This window comes from Musca autumnalis, unplaced genomic scaffold (assembly GCF_047663935.1).
Source record: "Musca autumnalis isolate F117 unplaced genomic scaffold, ASM4766393v1 scaffold_1, whole genome shotgun sequence".
Classification (NCBI taxonomy): domain Eukaryota; kingdom Metazoa; phylum Arthropoda; class Insecta; order Diptera; family Muscidae; genus Musca; species Musca autumnalis.
The window spans coordinates 26,847,653-26,865,906 of NW_027411644.1; the positions used below are offsets into that span (position 1 = coordinate 26,847,653).

General features: G+C 37.1%; 1 protein-coding gene across 1 annotated transcript; it reads right to left on the reverse strand.

Moving 5' to 3' along the window:
* Window positions 1-3,983: 3,983 nt before the first annotated feature.
* Window positions 3,984-13,408, reverse strand: LOC141390405 (uncharacterized). Its single transcript, XM_073963317.1, has 2 exons — window positions 13,291-13,408; window positions 3,984-5,828 (listed from the first exon to the last, which is right to left on the reverse strand). The coding sequence occupies exon 2, from the start codon at window positions 5,824-5,826 to the stop codon at window positions 4,807-4,809; it is 1,020 nt and encodes a 339-aa protein (XP_073819418.1). The 5' UTR covers window positions 5,827-5,828; window positions 13,291-13,408; the 3' UTR covers window positions 3,984-4,806.
* Between the last annotated feature and the right edge of the window lie 4,846 nt (window positions 13,409-18,254).

The following is an 18,254-nucleotide window of genomic DNA, read 5'->3' on the forward strand; positions in this document are numbered from 1 at the left end:
GCCCGTTATCGAGCAAACACTTTATTGCAATTTACATCAGAGGAAAGGTCAGTAGTTTTTTTCCATATGTAGTCTACTTTGCGAAATATATATGTCCTCAAGGAATTAAAATATCGACCAAAAATAATATTTTTATATTTTTCATACAAAAGTAATGGTCCATTTCACCCGCTAAAGAATATCAGATCATCATTCAAAATTGTAGGCATCTTTTTCGACCTGTACTCTTACCCGGTGCAAAATTTCGTGACTATTGATGTGTAATTGCGACTTCTAGCTAGTTTATTATTACACTACAAACAAATAACGGAATATATTAGGCTGTAACTCTGTTATCTGATCATGCACACCAACATAATTGGCATCAATTGAAAGGTCAAGCGTTCCACTTTCAAGTATATCTCACTTGTCCGGAATGTCACTTCCAGGTATTAAGATATAAGCTGTATATTAAAAATTTTCACAATTTTCACACAAAAGTTTTGGTCCATTTAACCCTCTAAATATTATCCGATCGCCATCTCAAATTGCAAGCTTCTCCTTTGTGATATCTCGTACCTTATTTAAAATTACGCGTTGATCGGACTATTATTGAGACTTACAGAGCCGCTAGAAAATTGGATAAATATTATGTTTTTGGTCCATTTCACCCGCTAAATATTTCACGATCATCACCAATAAGAATAGGGATCTATTCTGATCTGAACCCGACCTCCATACAAAATTTCGTGACGATCGGTCCATAATTGCGGCCTGGAGCGTGTTTACAATTTATAATGGACAGACGGACGGACGGACACACATCTCAAAATCGCTTAATCTCGTCGAGATATGAAGATTCATATAGGGGGGTCTCCGACGAATATTTCGCGGTGTTACATCAATTTTTACCAAAACAAACTTATAATACCCTTTTTCACATTGTGGTATAGGGTATAAAAAGATCCAACAGACCAAAAACGTGGATTTTTTAAAGAATATTTTATAAGAACCTACACAACAATAAACAGGGATTTTTAAAGAATATTTTATAGGGACCTACACAACACATTTTATAGAATATTTTATAAGAACCTACACAACACCAAAAGTGGATTTTTAAAGAATATTTTATAAGAGCCTACACAAAACCAAAAGAGGATTTTTTAAAGAATATTTTATAAGGACATACACAACACCAAACGTTGGTTTTCTAAAGAATATTTTATAAGGACCTGCACAATAACAAACGTGGATTTCTTAAAGAATATTTTATAAGGACCTACCCAACACCAAACGTGGATTTTTTAAAGAATATTTTTTAAGGACCAGACAACACCAATCGTGGATTTTTTAAGGAATATTTTATAAGGACCTACACAACACCAAACGTGGATTTTTAAGAGAATATTTTGTAAGGACCAACACAACACCAAATCCAAATTTTTTTAAAGAAAATTTTTCAAGGAACAACACAACACAAGCAACACAAAACTGGACTTTTAAAGAATATTTTCAATCAACAACACAAAACGTGGATTTTTTTAAAGAATATTTAATAATGACCTACACAACACCAAACGTGGATTTTTTAAATAATATTTTATAAGGACCTTCACAAAACCCAAACGTGGATTTTTAAATAATATTTTATAAGGACCTTCACAAACCCAAACGTGAATTTTTAAATAATATTTTATAAGGACCTGATAAAGTGTATTCATCAGCTAGCAGGAAGAACAAGTTCCCGACGATTGGAACCTGAGTATCCTGTGCCCCGTGCACAAGAAGGGAGATACGACTGTATGCTTTATTATTGTCATTACATACCCACGATTGGGTTCTAGAATTTCATCATGGATATGACTTTGCTCAGCATTAGTTCTCTATCAAGAAAACCACTATCGGCCTTCAGGAATTCTTTGTGATAAGATCTACGATTGGACACCAAAATATCTTTAGGGAATAACTTCAATGATAGTAACAACGATTGGACACCTGAATTTCCGAAAAACTGACCATATTCTGACACCGCAGCGTGATAAAAGACAAAAAAAACACGTGTCTCGGCATTTTTTCCTTTATTATAAAGTTATATAAACTCCTAAGTCTACCTGCAAATATAAAAAACTACTAGTGGATAACGCCATGATATTCGAACGTTTCTCTGCATAAATCAATTCTCTACTAATCCCATTTTCCTTCCATAAATTACTCAATAAAATTGGAGTGGAAAATTGAAGCCATGATTTTAAACTTTTGTGAAGTAGGAAACAAAGGAAAGGTTAAGATATTTCTAAGGTTTTCCGATTGTATACTCTTTCTTTTGGTCTTACCGAAGCGATATCACTGAATTACATAACATTCACTGTAGTTGTGAGTTATTTGATAAATGATACACCCGAAAGTATATGCGACTATTAATATATCTATTGTTTGAACTTATATTAACTCTGATACGTTGTCCAAAAAGTTCTGAAAACAAGAGGAAATTGGCAAAAAAGTCTGACGCCATTTAAATTAAAAATAGTAATGAAAATTATTTCATCAGTAATATAAGTATAAAATAAGGTTTACATCATTGCTAAATAACACATTTTTGCTAACACGAACTTTCAACATTTTGGTCAGGTGGAAACAACAACACCACCCCCCACCCCTCCCGAAATGAAATCCTGCCTACGTCCCTGTGCTCTAACTATAGGGGCATACGTCTACTCCCTATTGCCTAAAAGATCACGTCAGGGATATTGCACGAACGACTAAAGTCAAAGGTCAACGAGATAATTGGACCAAACCAATGCGGCTTTATACCTGGCAAGTCCACGATTGACCAGATATTTACCCTACGGCAAATCCTGGAGAAGACACAAGAGATGCAGATCGACAACTACCACCTTTTTGTCGATTATAAAGCAGTCTTCGACAGCCCGCTACGTTCAAAGGTATTCCAAGCCATGTCTGAATTTGGTATTCCCGCAAAGCATTGTAAAATGACTTTAACTGACACGAGGTCCTCAGTTAAAATAGGTAAGAACCTCTCCGAAGAGTTTTGTACCAAAAGAGGTCTCAGACAAGGAGACAGCCTTTCGTGCGATCTCTTCAACATCCTGCTGGAAAGGGTTATACCAGAGGCAAACTTTAAAAGAAGTGGCACAATCTACACCAATAGCCACATGTTACTTGCTTATGCTGATGATAAAGACATCATGGGGCGATCAGTAAAAGACGTAACTGATACCTTTATGAAGGTCGAAGGAGAAATTGCTAAAGTTGGTCTGACGGTAAACGGTGAGAAGACCACGTTAATGGTGTCGACGCGCAATGCGTCCATTGAACTCGAACCAACTGTGGAAGTTGGTTCCTATAAATGTGAGGTAGTAAAATACTTCGTCTACCTCGGCACCTCCGTAAACACAACAAACGACACCATTTGTGAAAAAAAAATTGTATTGGCTAACAGATGCCACATTGGTTTAAGAAAGCAGTTTAAAAACAAAGCCACATCTCGTCAAACAAAAGTAACGCTCTACAAAACACTGATACTACCCGTGCTGATGTATGGCTCCGAAGCCTGGGTACTTGCGCAAGCAGACATGGCAGTGCTTGGTGTGTTTGAGAGAAAAATTCTTCGAAAAATCTACGGACCAACCTGCGTTGACGGTGAATATCAACGTCGCATGAACCACGATCTGTATCTGCTATACAGCGACATCAATATAGTTAAACGTATCGAGATGCAGCGATTGCGTTGGCTAGGCCATATCATAAGAATGAGCGAAGATGAACCCGCTAAAAAGGCGTATAAATACGGACCGCTTGACGGTGCACGCAGAATTGGCAGGCCGTGGAATAGATGGCGCAAACGAGTGGGTGAAGAGATGAAAAGGCACGGTATTCCAGTCTGCGAAGCAACAAATAGAGAGAAATGGAGATTTTTTCTTAGTTCGGCCTGTTTCGCGGCTTACCTTTTGTATGCCTTTTTGCAATAACAAGAGTTGTTGTTTTTCGTTTTAAATTCAAGGTGTTGATTTTTATTTACAATTTAGGTTAAGTAGCAAATTTGATGTAGGTTTTAGTTTTAAGTAGGCAATATTTACAAATTTTTATTCACAATTCTTTAGGTTTTAAGTTTAGGCAATTTTTAGGTAAATTTTAAATAGGCAATTTTAGCAGGTAAGTTTTAGGGCAATTTTTAGGCAAATTTCAAGTAAGTTAAGGTAAGTATTTGTGTGTGTGTTTAACTTATTTTCAGCTTGTAAGTTTTAATTAGTAAATTGTAGGTTTTAAGTAGTTTTAATTAGGTAAATTTAGGTTTTAAGTTTCAACAATATTTTCGTGTTTTGTACTTTAACTTATTTTGTACTTTTGGTATTTGTGTGTTGTTTCTTTATGTTTATAAATTCAATGTATATTTCTGTTGTGTAAATTCACTTTAGTTTAAAATTTAGCTTTTTGTATGTTCAATGTTCTGTAATAATTTTAAGTGTGTTATAAATGTTCACTGTTTTGCACTTGTCACTGGGGGGAGGAAACTTTCAAACTTACGCGATCGCGGTTATAAAAAGAACTGGCCGATGCAATAATTTGCATCAGCTTAGCTAACCGATTTACAAATCTACTTTATGCTTATTTACTTCCAATCGGTTGGAATTTACCGGTGACTGCGCATGAGTGTGTGTGAACTATTTACCATGTTTACACCTTTTAGGTTTTACATATTTTCTAATTTTTGCCGCAGTCACCGCTAACTCCAACCGACAGTAGCGAGCAAAAGTTTACGAATTTATAAACATTTCTGGGCCCCCGAGTGACAAGTGTAAACTACTATACGATTCTATATATATATATATATATATATATTGCTCCATACAATTCAAAGCCTCTGGCAGATTCCGGATTGGTCCAGCAAACACGTACCCCAGCTGCGTGTTGTAAGGCCCGCACATCTCCAACTCCCACCGCCACGCATCCAGTCTTCCTCAGTGCATTGTAGGTATCGCCCCCTAGCTCCACTTCTACGGGCGTGTTCCCCCTGGGATCTGGGTCGGCAATCGCGTAATTTGTGAAGCCTCTTGTCGGGTCTTCCAATAGGGACTCTGAATAAAGACGCCTGGGAAGGTCGTCGACTATTAAGGCGTTGACCCTGAGTGTCCAATTGCTGCTAACGCGTCGGGGCGCAATGGTGAATGTCGTGACTCGTGCCCCATTATACATTCGTTGCTGAAGACCAAAGCGTCTGAAGGCAGCGTACGATATTTTCGACATGGTGGCCGATTGGCTCACAAGCGCCCTCACCATTACGAAGCCCTCTACTCCCTCGGCCATAAGTCTTATTAGCGCTGTGGGCACGAAAACTAAATCCCACGCAAACGCTGGGGAATTGATGGCTACAACATTTAAAGGAGCTTCTTCCAGTTGTGAAGCGCCGTGTAGGAGAGTGTGGTGCCGACGGTCACACCTGCGACAGCCGACCAAACTTGGACAATCGGGTGCTAAATGGCTCCTTGCCAAACAATTGCGGCAATAGCCCCGCCGCTCCACGGTTTCGTATCGCTGGAATGGGGTCTGGCGTCGGAATCGAGGACAGGAGCTGATGTTGTGGTCCTCCTGGCACAGTCCACAGGCATATTGCCAGAAACTCGGCCTTTCGTTGACCAGGCGGGGGTTGGGCCTTGCTCCCGAACGGCTTCTCCTTGGGGATCGATTGGGGCTGCGGGCGGGCTGATTTTGTACGTGGGCTGGGCGGTTACTATTGGCTGGGCGATTGGGGCTGCGAGCTGGACTGCTGGGGCTTCGGCTGCGGTCTTCATAGCGCCAATCCTGGTTTGGAAGGTAGGCTGCCATGTCTGAAATAAAAAGAATGCGAGTACTAAGTTTTTTAGGTAAGGGTCCGACTAGTCAGTCGGAGAAAAGTTTGACTATTTTTGTAATGGGTCTGCTTATATTGCCTCCAGAAGTCCGTATGTCCACTACTCGAGTATTTTGATCCGTCCCCTGATACGTCCTTATAATCCGTCCCATCTTCCACTCATTGGGAGCGAGTCTATCGTCCTTGATAACAACTAAATCCCCCTCTTTAACGTTTTCCTTTTCGTATTTCCATTTGGTTCGTCGATGGAGTTCGTGCAAATATTCTAACTTCCATCGGTTGCAAAAATATTGAGATATGATTCTAAGTCGTTTCCAACGATTTACTAAATTAATGTCAGTGTCTGAGACATCAGGCTCCGCTGGAGCAAGAATAGAAGTTCCGATGAGAAAATGACCTGGAGTCAGGGGTGAAAAATCATCAGGGTCGTCGCTAGCTGGACTTAAAGGTCGCGAATTGAGACAAGCCTCAATTCGGGCTAAAATTGTTGTGAATTCCTCAAATGTAAAATTCATTTTTGGTAAACTTTTCTTTAAATGTAGCTTAAAGGATTTAACGCCGGCTTCCCACAAGCCGCCCATATGTGGCGCCCCAGGTGGGATGAACTTCCAATTAAGGTTTTGATAAAAATTGCTTTCAACAGTAGTTGATTGTAGGCTTTTCATGAGCGCGATTCTATCTCGTTTTACCAAATCAGCTGCGCCAACAAAATTTGTTCCATTATCAGAATAAACGCAAGAAGGGCATCCTCGCCTACTGACGAATCTTGAAAAAGCAGCGAGAAATGCGTGAGTTGAAAGGTCGCTTGTAGGCTCCAAATGTATTGCCTTTGTAGCAAAACAAATAAAAAGGCACACATATCCTTTTGTGATAAAACACGCTCTTCCCGAATAACTTTTAATGTTAAAAGGTCCAGCGAAATCGACACCTGTGTTCGTGAAAGGCCTAGATAAAAATGTACGCTCAGGCGGAAGAGAGGCCATTATTTGTTCCTGTGTCCTCTTTTTATGTATTATGCATGTTTTACAATTCCGAAGCGTCTTTTTGACCAACGATTTCAATCCAAATATCCAAAATTCGGATCTTATTATTCGGGTCATCAATTGATTTCCACCATGTAACGTGAGTTTATGAACAAAGTCGACCAATAACTGACTAAAGACCGCTCCGTGCGGCAAAATTATTGGATGGCGCTCATTGTATGTAAGTGCTGTAGATTGTACCAATCTTCCATTGGCTCTCAATATTCCTTTCGAGTCTAAAAATGGATTTAATGTCAAAAGCGAACTTGTCGATGAAATCCGAGTCTTTTTCTCCAATGATTCATATTCATTCAAATAGAAGAACTTTTGAGTCTGTATTATGCTAGCTCGTTTTCCATCTTGAATCTCGGTAGCTGAAAGCTCCGTTGAAGATATTCTAAGTTGTTGTCGGTTTGATCCGGTATTTTTCCAAAGACGTAAGGCATACGCATATGATCTGTAAACCTTTGCTAGCGATGAGAAGTTTTTTAGAGGGTCATCCTTTTCCTCAAAAAGCGTGAGAGTTCTAACAGCTTTTGCTTCCAAATTTGTATCGCTTAGTATTTGATTCGATGGCCATTTTTCTTTGGGCATTTTGAGCCAATGAGGTCCATGCCACCAGAGGTCCTGAGTCTTCAAGTCGGCAGGCGAACATCCTCGACTTGCTAAATCCGCTGGATTGTCCTCCGAGTCAACATGCCTCCAATTCTCTTGGCCAACACTCTCAGAGATCTCCGATACTCTATTTCCCACGAATGTGCTCCAATGACAAGGAGGCTTTTTCAACCACGCCAAAACAATTGTGGAATCTGTCCAAAATTGGGTCGAAAAGTTGGCTATTTGTAAATTGCTCGTTATGGAAACTGCCAATTTAGACAGCAGAACCGCACCGCAGAGTTCAAGTCGAGGAATAGAAAGCTTTTTTATCGGAGCTACTCGTGTCTTGGCGGCTAATAAGAAGGTATGAGTGCTGTGATCATTATTTTCAATGCGTACGTAAATCGCAGCTCCATATGCGCTTTCGGATGCGTCACAGAATCCGTGAATTTCTACAGAGCCATCTAATGTGAATTTTATCCATCTTGGAACCTTGAGTTTTTCAATCTTTTGGCTATTTATGACGAAATTTTTCCAATTCATATGAGTTACTGGCTTCAGTGAGTCATCCCAATCGATTTTATCCAGCCAGATTTGCTGCATAATAAGCTTCGCTACTACTACCACTGGCGCGAGCCATCCACATGGGTCAAACAATTTGGCTATTGTTGATAAAACTTCTCGTTTTGTATATTTGTCTTGATTTTCCATTTGTGGTGGCGTAAAAGAGAAGAAATCTCCAGAAATATTCCATCTAATGCCCAGTGTTTTTGTGGAAGCATCCTCAGAAATATCCAACCAATTCAGTGGTAGTAACTTTTCCTCCGGAATATCCTTTATAACGTTATGATCATTCGAAGCCCATTTCATGAGCGTAAAACCAGCAGAGTCCAAAGCTGAGACTAATTCCTTTCTGGCCGTGATCGCTTGTTCTAATGTATGACCGCCAGCCAATACATCATCAACGTATAAGTTATTTAGTATTATCTCTGCTGCTTTCGGGTGTAGGTCTTTAATATCCTCTGCTAACTTAATGAGCGTTCTCAATGCTAAAAATGGCGCGCAATTTACTCCAAAAGTTACTGTTAATAACTCGAAATCCTCTACAGGTTCTGCCGGTGATTTTCTGAATAAAATCCTTTGGTATTTTGTTTGCTTTGAATCCAAAAGTATTTGCCGATACATCTTCGTGATGTCGGCGTTGAAAGCATATTTGAAAAATCTCCATTTCAAAATTTGTAGTACTAAGTCCTGTTGTAGTATGGGTCCAGGAAATAGTATGTCATTGAGACTTGTTTTATTCGATGATGGACACGAAGCATTGAATACGACTCTTAGTTTTGTTGTTATTCGATCAGGTTTTATTACTGCGTGATGTGGCAAATAATAGTTTGGTGTGTAATTGATTTCCTCAGGCTTGATCAATGATTTATCATATTCTTCCTTTATTTCGGGTGTTCTCATAAGTTTCCGTTCCATTCTATAGAATTGTGCTAAGGCAATGTTCCGGGAATTTCCCAATTCCTCACATTTTTTAAATGGGAGAGTCACAACATATCTTCCATCCTTGTTTCGTATTGTTGTATCAACGAAGTTGGTTTCGCAAAATTGGTCTTCTTCTGACCGTAAAACTTTTTTAGGGGTCTCTTCCACCTCCCAAAAACGTGTAAGTATTTTCTCAATTGAAGTTGTATTCAGCAAGGCAATTTGTTTTCTTTGGATAACATTTCCAGGAATGGGTCCTCCAACGATCCATCCAAATTTAGTTCTTTGAGTTAAAATTGATCCAAAAGTGTTCATGGGAATTCCAAGTGTAAATATCAAAGGTCCTATATCCATACCGATGAGTAAGTCAATAGGTTGACTGATGTAAAACTTTGGATCAGCTAGCTCCAATGATGTTATATCTCGAAGTTGTGATTTATCTAAGTTTTGTGGTGGTAGATTTGATGGTAGAGTCTTTAAAACCGGAGCCCAAACGTCCAGTTTAAAGCTAGGGTCGAACTTGGATTTCAATGTAAACAGGCAAGATTTCGTCGAAGTCTCCGAGACAAATTGATTTAATCCAGTGACATGTACTAAGTTGTTCTTTGTTGGTAACTTCAGCAGATTTTTTAGTTTTTCCGAAATGAAAGTGGATTGTGATCCAGAGTCTATGAGTGCTCTTGCATCATAAAGTTGTCCTCTGGTTTCTATTTGTACCATGGCAGTAAAGAGTAGTGTACCTCCAGGTTGTTGCTGACTAATTTGCTTTTCCTGAAGGGTCAGAGTTGTAACTGTTGCTGGTTCTAAATTGTTTGTGGACTGTATTTGTTGTGTATGAGCGGCGGCACTGTTTCTAGGTTGTGTCTCCACTCGAGCTAGGTATGTATTTGAAGATTGGGTTTCCGTTCCCTTATGTAACAAAGTGTGATGTCTCATCGTACAAGTTCGACATCCAAAACGACTCTTACAATCCTTTACTCCATGGTTCGCTGACAAGCAGTTGTAGCATAAGTGAGATGTCTTCACGATATGAATTCTATCATTTACATTCTTCTTTTGAAATTCCGTACAATCTCGTATAAAATGTTTAGATCTGCAAACTTGGCAGGTTTGAGCAATCTGTGTACTATTTTGGCTTCTATTCTGTTGTAGATTCTGACTAGAATTGGGTCTTCCTCCAGAATTATTCGTATTCCTTGTGACATTTGCTTGAAATGTATTCAAAAATCTAGGTTTGTTGTAAGTAGGTTGTTTCGGCTGACTGAATTTCGAAGTCGATGGTTTTATATTTCCAACTGATTCCATGGTTTTGAATTTGTTGGTTAAAAATGTGTTAAATTGTTCCCATGTTGGGAGTAGTTTACAATTGCTAAGTGAGTTCTCGAATTCTTCCAAAAAATTCCTCGGTAACTTTGAAGAGCAAATGTATATTAGAAGAGGGTCCCATCCTTTGACATCGACTTCCAATAATTCCAAGGTCTGAATGCAACTATTGACAGTTCTTTGTAACTTTTGTAGTGAATGGCTTGAGTCGGCCGAAACTCCTGGCAGGTTAAAAAGAGTCTTTATCTCCTCATTTACTTGCATTCTTTTATTTTCGTATCTATCCGTAAGATTTTTCCAAGCTAATTCGAATCCATCATTCGTTAATGGAACGTGGCTGATAATCTCCCTTGCTTCCCCAGTGGTTTTTTGTTTTAAATGAAATAATTTTTCAACATTGCTTAATTTTGATCCTGTGATGTAAATCGCCGTAAATAAGTCTCGAAATGTTGGCCATTCTTGATATCCTCCTTTAAATATATTTGTGTCGCATGGTGGTAAGCGAGATACACCAGTAAACTCCTTTTCCGTGGCTTGTTGGGTCACCAACGATTCTCGTTTTGTAGTCTCCAACATTTGTTTATCACGAGCATTTTGTAATTGAATATTTATTGAACTCAAAGTCTTCTTATACGAGTCCATCGCCTTCATATATTTCTCCCTTAACTTGTTTTTATCAATGACCTTTTCTCCTTCCTTTGTATCATGCTCCCGGCAAGCTATATAAGCCTCCTTTACTATGCTCCAATTTGATTTTAATTCCAAACGTGTTGTCTCCAATGTTTCCACGGTGTCATCTGGATTGATAATTGAAAAAATTGAAATAAAATCCGAAAGATCGTTGACGCTGTTCGCGAATTAATCGCATAATGTTTTGTCCATTTCGCTAATGGTGCGTGAAACTTTTCAAAAATTTTGTTGTTCTACAAAATCCGAAAGAAGCCCAACGAAAAGGACTTACTTTGAAAAAGATTTGAACTTTTCTTAACCTTTTGATTATCAAAAGTTAGAAAGTTTTCTCTTTACAATAGCTGACAACGAAATAGTGGGTCAATTTTTTCCAAAACTACGCGAAAATCTTGAAAATATTTGAAGAAAATTGAAAATATATTCTTAGTCCTGATCACCGCTGTAGTTCCTCAATCCAAAGTCTGGAGAAAATCTTGAATTTTCAAGGAAAATCGTTTTTAAAACGATTGCAAATAATTTTTGATTGAGCGAAAAGTCAAACGAGAGTAGCTTGATCCAATTATAAACGAAGAAAAAATCAATTAAGCGAAGAAAAAACCGAATAAAAACGAATAAAAGTCCAAATCCAAAAAGAAATGTCGGAGAAATTGAAGAAATATCCAGCAAAATTTGTAGTGATTGGCTGCTTCATCCGTCCACCAAACGAGATTTAGTCCATCGTCGAAAATGTTTGCTGGGTTGCCGCAAAAATCCAAAAGTCGAAAAATAACGATTTGTAAATCCGAATATTCCACAATTGCATAAAATCTCTTTCTAAGTATCCTTTACCAGGAGGATTTTATGGCTTTTCGAAATATTTTTGTTTTTCCAAAAAATATGTTTTAATTTGTGTAGAGCCAGAATATTTGTCTAAATCGGCAAATATTCTAAGTAAACGCTAAATATTTTTCCAACAATGCAAAAAAATTGCGGTAGACGACAGTAATTTGGTTTAAACAAGCAACGTGGAATACCAACAGGTCTCCAAACGATTAAAAACCAACGCAAAATTCAAGAAAAAAAGTATAATTTACCACAAAGTGGTTAATAAGAACAAATTTTTACCAGCAAAATATTTCTGCAATAAATCACAGAAATATCTTGGGTCACATAAAGTTGCTGAAAATTTATAGAAGTTTATGAAATCATGAAACAATATAGTAAAGGGTTAGACTAACTACTTTGGCAAAAAATACTTTTTCAAAATTATCGACGTTTTGTATGCTGGGTTGATGGGCCGTCTGTCCAACGGATTCTTATTAGATTTCGCATGAAATTTAGGTTATGTAGTTTTGTATGTCTGTGCACCAGACTTGTTCCAAACGAATTTCCAAAAAATGATTTCAGGTTATGTATTGTTGTGTAAAAAGCTCTGTATCGTTCCAACAGACAAACTTATTTTCAGAAAAAATCCAAGAAAACGTTGATATGTTAAGTATATGCATGTAATCGTTGTGTCTGTCCACCAGACGTAATGTATATTTTCTCCAAAAATGTTTTCTAGGTTATGATTGTTGTTCAAGTTATGTTTCAAAAAGAAAGTATTTTTGCCAGAAAAAATCAAAAAATATTTTTAGGTTAGTAAATAATGATATGTCTGTCCGCTAAAAATATCAGAAAAAATCCAAAAAAGTTTGATTTAATTTTAGCTGCTTGAGTTTCTGTCCTCTTCCATATTTTCGTAGAATATTCTAGGTTAAGATTTATTGCACAAGCATTTGTCTGTCCACCAGACCTTGCTATTTAATTCGCTATGTATTGTTTTGAAATATGGCGTTATGTTTTTCCAATATTTGTATGTACTAATTAAATATGCGGTTTATGTATTCGTAGTGACGCCAACTTTCCCAAGTTATTTGTATATGACGAATTTTGTGTATATAAAAATATGGCGACTATGTATTTTTCTAAACTTCCACAAAAAAAATATGGCGATTATGTATTTTTCTAGGGACGCCGACTTTCCAAAGCTATTTTTATATGACGAATTTTGTGTATATAAAAATATGGCGTCTATGTATTAAGCCGAACTCCACGTTCAGCACAAAATATATCGTTTCCACTAATTTCCAAGTCTGTCCGTCCGACAAAATGGCTCCAAAGTACAATTTTTCCCAATTTTAGGTTAGAATTTCCAAAAATTGCGCGAAAAAAAGTCTGTGGGGCAATAAGCAGGCTCCAAAAAGAGGGTCAAAGGATTTTCATATATGGCTCAGGGCAAATATTAACGATTTGCCTGCTCCAAATATGCGTTTGATATAAAAAACTTCCACAAGTACTCACTTTGACGTTGAATTTGGGTCGTTCCTTGGTGTTGGTGATGTTTTAGTGTTGGTTGGTGTAGTTTTTTGTAGAAATTTACTTTTGCGTTTTTCGGTTGTGTTTCGATTTTTATTGTTTCCTACCCCTGTGCACTGTATATAACGTCTATTTTGTCTGTATGATTATGTATGTTAACTTTTTGTATTAATTTGTGTAAATTTGTATATTTAAATTTTTCTAAATTTTTTGTAACTCGTACCACTGTGTTATGTTCGTACCACTGTGCAACGTTAATTTGTTTTATATTTGTGTAGGGTCACTTTGTGTATGTAAAAATTGGTATTTATTGTAATTTTTTATTTGAGTATTTTTTCCACTGTGTACCACTGTTCTAATTTTGTCGTTTGTACCACTGTGCACTGTTTTACTGTTTGTACCACTGTTTTTGTTCGATATTTTTTGTTAATAATTTTATTTTTATATTTTTAATTTTTTGTATATAAACTTTTGTGCCGCACTGTATTTCCTCACTTTTGTGTTTTAGTGTAGTTATCTTCGTTCCCTTTTGTTTTCTAAATGTATTTATTTTCCTTGTTCCGTTTTGTTTTATAAAAGTTCAATTTTTTGTTCACTAAAGGGAACCACTATTTAAACTTTTTTTGTTTTTTTCTCTTTTTTATGTCGATCTTGTACTTTATGTACTCACGGGGTTATGTGTTTGTTGTAAATTTTTTTTCGCACTTTCGTGTAAATATGTATGTATTCACTGTTTCTTTTATATTTCTTGTAAATTCTTTTTTGTGTCACTCACAGATGTTTGTATATTTTTTTGTAGTTTAACCACACTTTTTGTATGTATGTATTTATGTATATTTTGCCACTTTTTCGTCCACTCACTGTTCTTGTTGTATTTTTTTGTAATTGCCCGCACTTTTTGTATGTATGTATGTATGTACTTTTTTTGTGTTTTTAGTTATTTAAAAAACGTCACTTTTATCCGGCACTGAAGGATCAAATGTTTCGCGGCTTACCTTTTGTATGCCTTTTTGCAATAACAAGAGTTGTTGTTTTTCGTTTTAAATTCAAGGTGTTGATTTTTATTTACAATTTAGGTTAAGTAGCAAATTTGATGTAGGTTTTAGTTTTAAGTAGGCAATATTTACAAATTTTTATTCACAATTCTTTAGGTTTTAAGTTTAGGCAATTTTTAGGTAAATTTTAAATAGGCAATTTTAGCAGGTAAGTTTTAGGGCAATTTTTAGGCAAATTTCAAGTAAGTTAAGGTAAGTATTTGTGTGTGTGTTTAACTTATTTTCAGCTTGTAAGTTTTAATTAGTAAATTGTAGGTTTTAAGTAGTTTTAATTAGGTAAATTTAGGTTTTAAGTTTCAACAATATTTTCGTGTTTTGTACTTTAACTTATTTTGTACTTTTGGTATTTGTGTGTTGTTTCTTTATGTTTATAAATTCAATGTATATTTCTGTTGTGTAAATTCACTTTAGTTTAAAATTTAGCTTTTTGTATGTTCAATGTTCTGTAATAATTTTAAGTGTGTTATAAATGTTCACTGTTTTGCACTTGTCACTGGGGGGAGGAAACTTTCAAACTTACGCGATCGCGGTTATAAAAAGAACTGGCCGATGCAATAATTTGCATCAGCTTAGCTAACCGATTTACAAATCTACTTTATGCTTATTTACTTCCAATCGGTTGGAATTTACCGGTGACTGCGCATGAGTGTGTGTGAACTATTTACCATGTTTACACCTTTTAGGTTTTACATATTTTCTAATTTTTGCCGCAGTCACCGCTAACTCCAACCGACAGTAGCGAGCAAAAGTTTACGAATTTATAAACACGGCCTATGGAACAAATGTTCTGCAATGGACCAGTTATGTAACTAAGTAAGTATTTTATAAGGACCTACACAACACTAAACCTGGATTTTTTAAAGAATATCTTATAAGGACGTACACAACACCAAGCGTGGATTTTCTAAAGAATATTTTATAAGCACCTTGTAATTTTTTTAATGACACACATATTTCCGATGGTATCCGGAAACGCACCAAATATTAAATCTTTTTATTTTGTATTCCACCCTAGAATGTTGTGGTTAAATTTAAACGGTCTCCCTGAGTTAAGGGACGAAAAACTCCAACATTAAAAATCCATAAATGGAAAAGCACACACACCCAGAAAATGCATATTCGTCCCGCATGGAATTGCATTGTTTTTTTAAGCTTTACATACTTACTCGCTTATATTTTGTGCTGATATAGAAAGTTTTAAAACCCATGGCAACTAAAATATGGCAACGTCCTGTGTGTGTGTTTGTTTTTTTCCCGTGCACAACTTAAGTCTAGAAAACTATAGATAAAAATGGTGCATGGCTGACTGGGTTTATGCTATGTAACCTCTTGCACACACAAATGGGCACTCAAGCACACATATTTGTATGTGCGTTTAAATACATTGTCTATAACCTGATACATTTTTTTCCAATTGGCAATTATTGTAAATGGGATTTTCTCTTCAGTTTCAATTAATTTCACTTTACTGCCATCACTTATAAAGTGGCCACCTCCTTCGTTTCATACCCCAACAGCCAGCAAGAACCATCGCCATTAAACAGAAAACCGCTTTAAATCTACTTTGGAATATTTCTACTATTGGGAGGTTGTTGTGCGTTGGATACATGAAATATGCATCTGTTAAAACTGATGGCGAAAGGTTTACAGTTTTATGTACGTCGTAAGAGTTGCTGTTTTTTTACATTTTCTCTCTCATTCTTAAAGAACTTTATTTTGCCAGCCCTATGTGAAGCTATTTGTCTGGCCTTACGGTACAAGTGTTTGTGATATTATGTCTTTTTGGGTAAATTTAAAATGATTTTAGTTGTATTTTATGCCCAAAGTTTGGCCATTTACTATTACGGCACCCTGAAGCAATTCTTGTCTTGTATCATCTCAGGCAATAGTCATTAGTTAAAAATCGTAAGTGGTAGCGGTTTACTCACACACCGAAGCAGTACCTTGTTAAATGTATGTCAAGGATAATTGGTATTGGTGCTAATATTGCTACTAATGATACCCTTGTCCTGCTTCTACGCACACTTATCCACAGACACATACAATCTAAAATAAGCCATTAAATGTAATGTTCGTAAATGTTTACATAAAAGATTATTTATCCTTCTATTGGGCATGTTAGAGAACCTAAAATGCTGTTATAGACCCCCACAAGTGTTGTATATGACCATAAATGTATTTTCACTGGCATACAAGAGCCAAACTTAAAAGGAACTTTTTTTACCCCTCCTTGTAATATTTATTTAGCTGCACTTCAATCTTATGGACATGGCCTTATTAACTGTTAGAGTGGGGGTTTTGAAAAAAAAAACTTTTTCAAATATTACAAAATAATACTGAATGGAACAAAATCGTGTTATGTAAATTATTAAAATTAGTTAAGATATACATTTTAATGAACTAACCTACACTGAACTGAACCTACACTAAGCATAACCCAGTGAACAAAGGAAGTACCTGCAATTTTCTAAAGGACACGGGGTCTAAAGAAGCGAACTTTTACTAAGAAAGCCTCTGAAGAAGTATACTTTCCCTAAGAAAGCGTCTAAAGAAGTATCCTTTCGCTTAGAAATAGCCAAAAAATATCCTTTCCCGAGGAAAGAGTCTTAAGAAGCATAATTTTTCTTTGAAAAGTGTCTTAAGAATCACCCTTTCCATGGGAAATGGTCTTAAGAAGAACCGTTTCCTTTGGAAATGGTCTTACAAAGAACCCTTTTCTTTGGAAACGGTCTTTCCTTCGGAAAGGGACTTAAGAAGTACCCTTTCCTTAAGAAAGGGCCATAAGAAGCACCATTTTCTTAAGGAAGGGTCTTAAGAAGCATCCTTTCCTTTAGAAAGGGTCTTAAGTAGCAACCTTTCCTTAAGAAAGGATCTTAAGTAGCAACCTTTCTTTAAAAAAGAGTCTTAAGTAGCAACCTTTCCTTAAGAAAGGGTCTTAATAGGCACCCTTTCCCTTGGAAAGGGTCTAAAGAAGCAACCTTTCCGTTGGCAAGGGTCTAAAGAAGCACCCTTTCCGTTGGCAAGGGTCTTAAGAAGCAGCCTTCCTTTGGAAGGGGTCTAAAGAAGCACCCTTTCCGTTGGCAAGGGTCTAAAGAAGCAACCTTTCCGTTGGCAAGGGTCTAAAGAAGCACCCTTTCCGTTGGCACGGGTCTTAAGAAGCACCCTTTTCTTACGATAGGGTCTTAAAAAGCACCCTTTTCTTAAGATAGGGTCTTAAAAAGCACCCTTTCCTTAAGAAGGGGTCTGAAGAAGCTCCCTTTCCTTAGGAAAGGGTCTTAATAAGCACCCTTTCTTTTGGAACCACACCCCGTTTGATCCACACCCCTTATAGAAGACGCCTCTTTTAAGCCAGACCCCTTATAAACCACACCCCTTAAGTCACATCTCTTATAGACCACGCCTCCTTTATGCAACACCCCTTATAGACCACACCTCTTTTAAGAAACACGCCTCTTTTAAGTCACACACCTTATAGACCACGCCTCTTTTAAGTCACACCCCTTATAGATCACGACTCTTTTAAGCCACACCCCTTATAGACCACACCTTCTTTAAGCCCCCCCCTTATAGACCACGCCTCCTTTAAGCCACACCCCTTATAGACCACGCCTCCTTTAAGCCACACTCCTTATAGACCACGCCTTCTTTGAGCCACACTCCTTAGAGACCACGCCTCTTTCCAGAAACACGCCTTAGACTACGCCTCCCTTAAGCCACACGCCTTAGACTACGCCTCTTTTAGGTCACACCCCTTATAGACCACGTCTCTTTTAGGTCACACCCCTTATAGACCACACCTCTTTTAGGTTACACCCCATGTTGGGTGAGGAATCCGCCTCGCTAGTGATTTCCACGGGATTTTGAATAAAGAAGATATTGGTTTATCAAAAGAAA

Coding starts and splice junctions, on each gene's coding strand:
- LOC141390405 (XM_073963317.1), bottom strand. CDS start 5,826: ATGGCAGCCTACCTTCCAAACCAGGATTGGCGCTATGAAGACCGCAGC.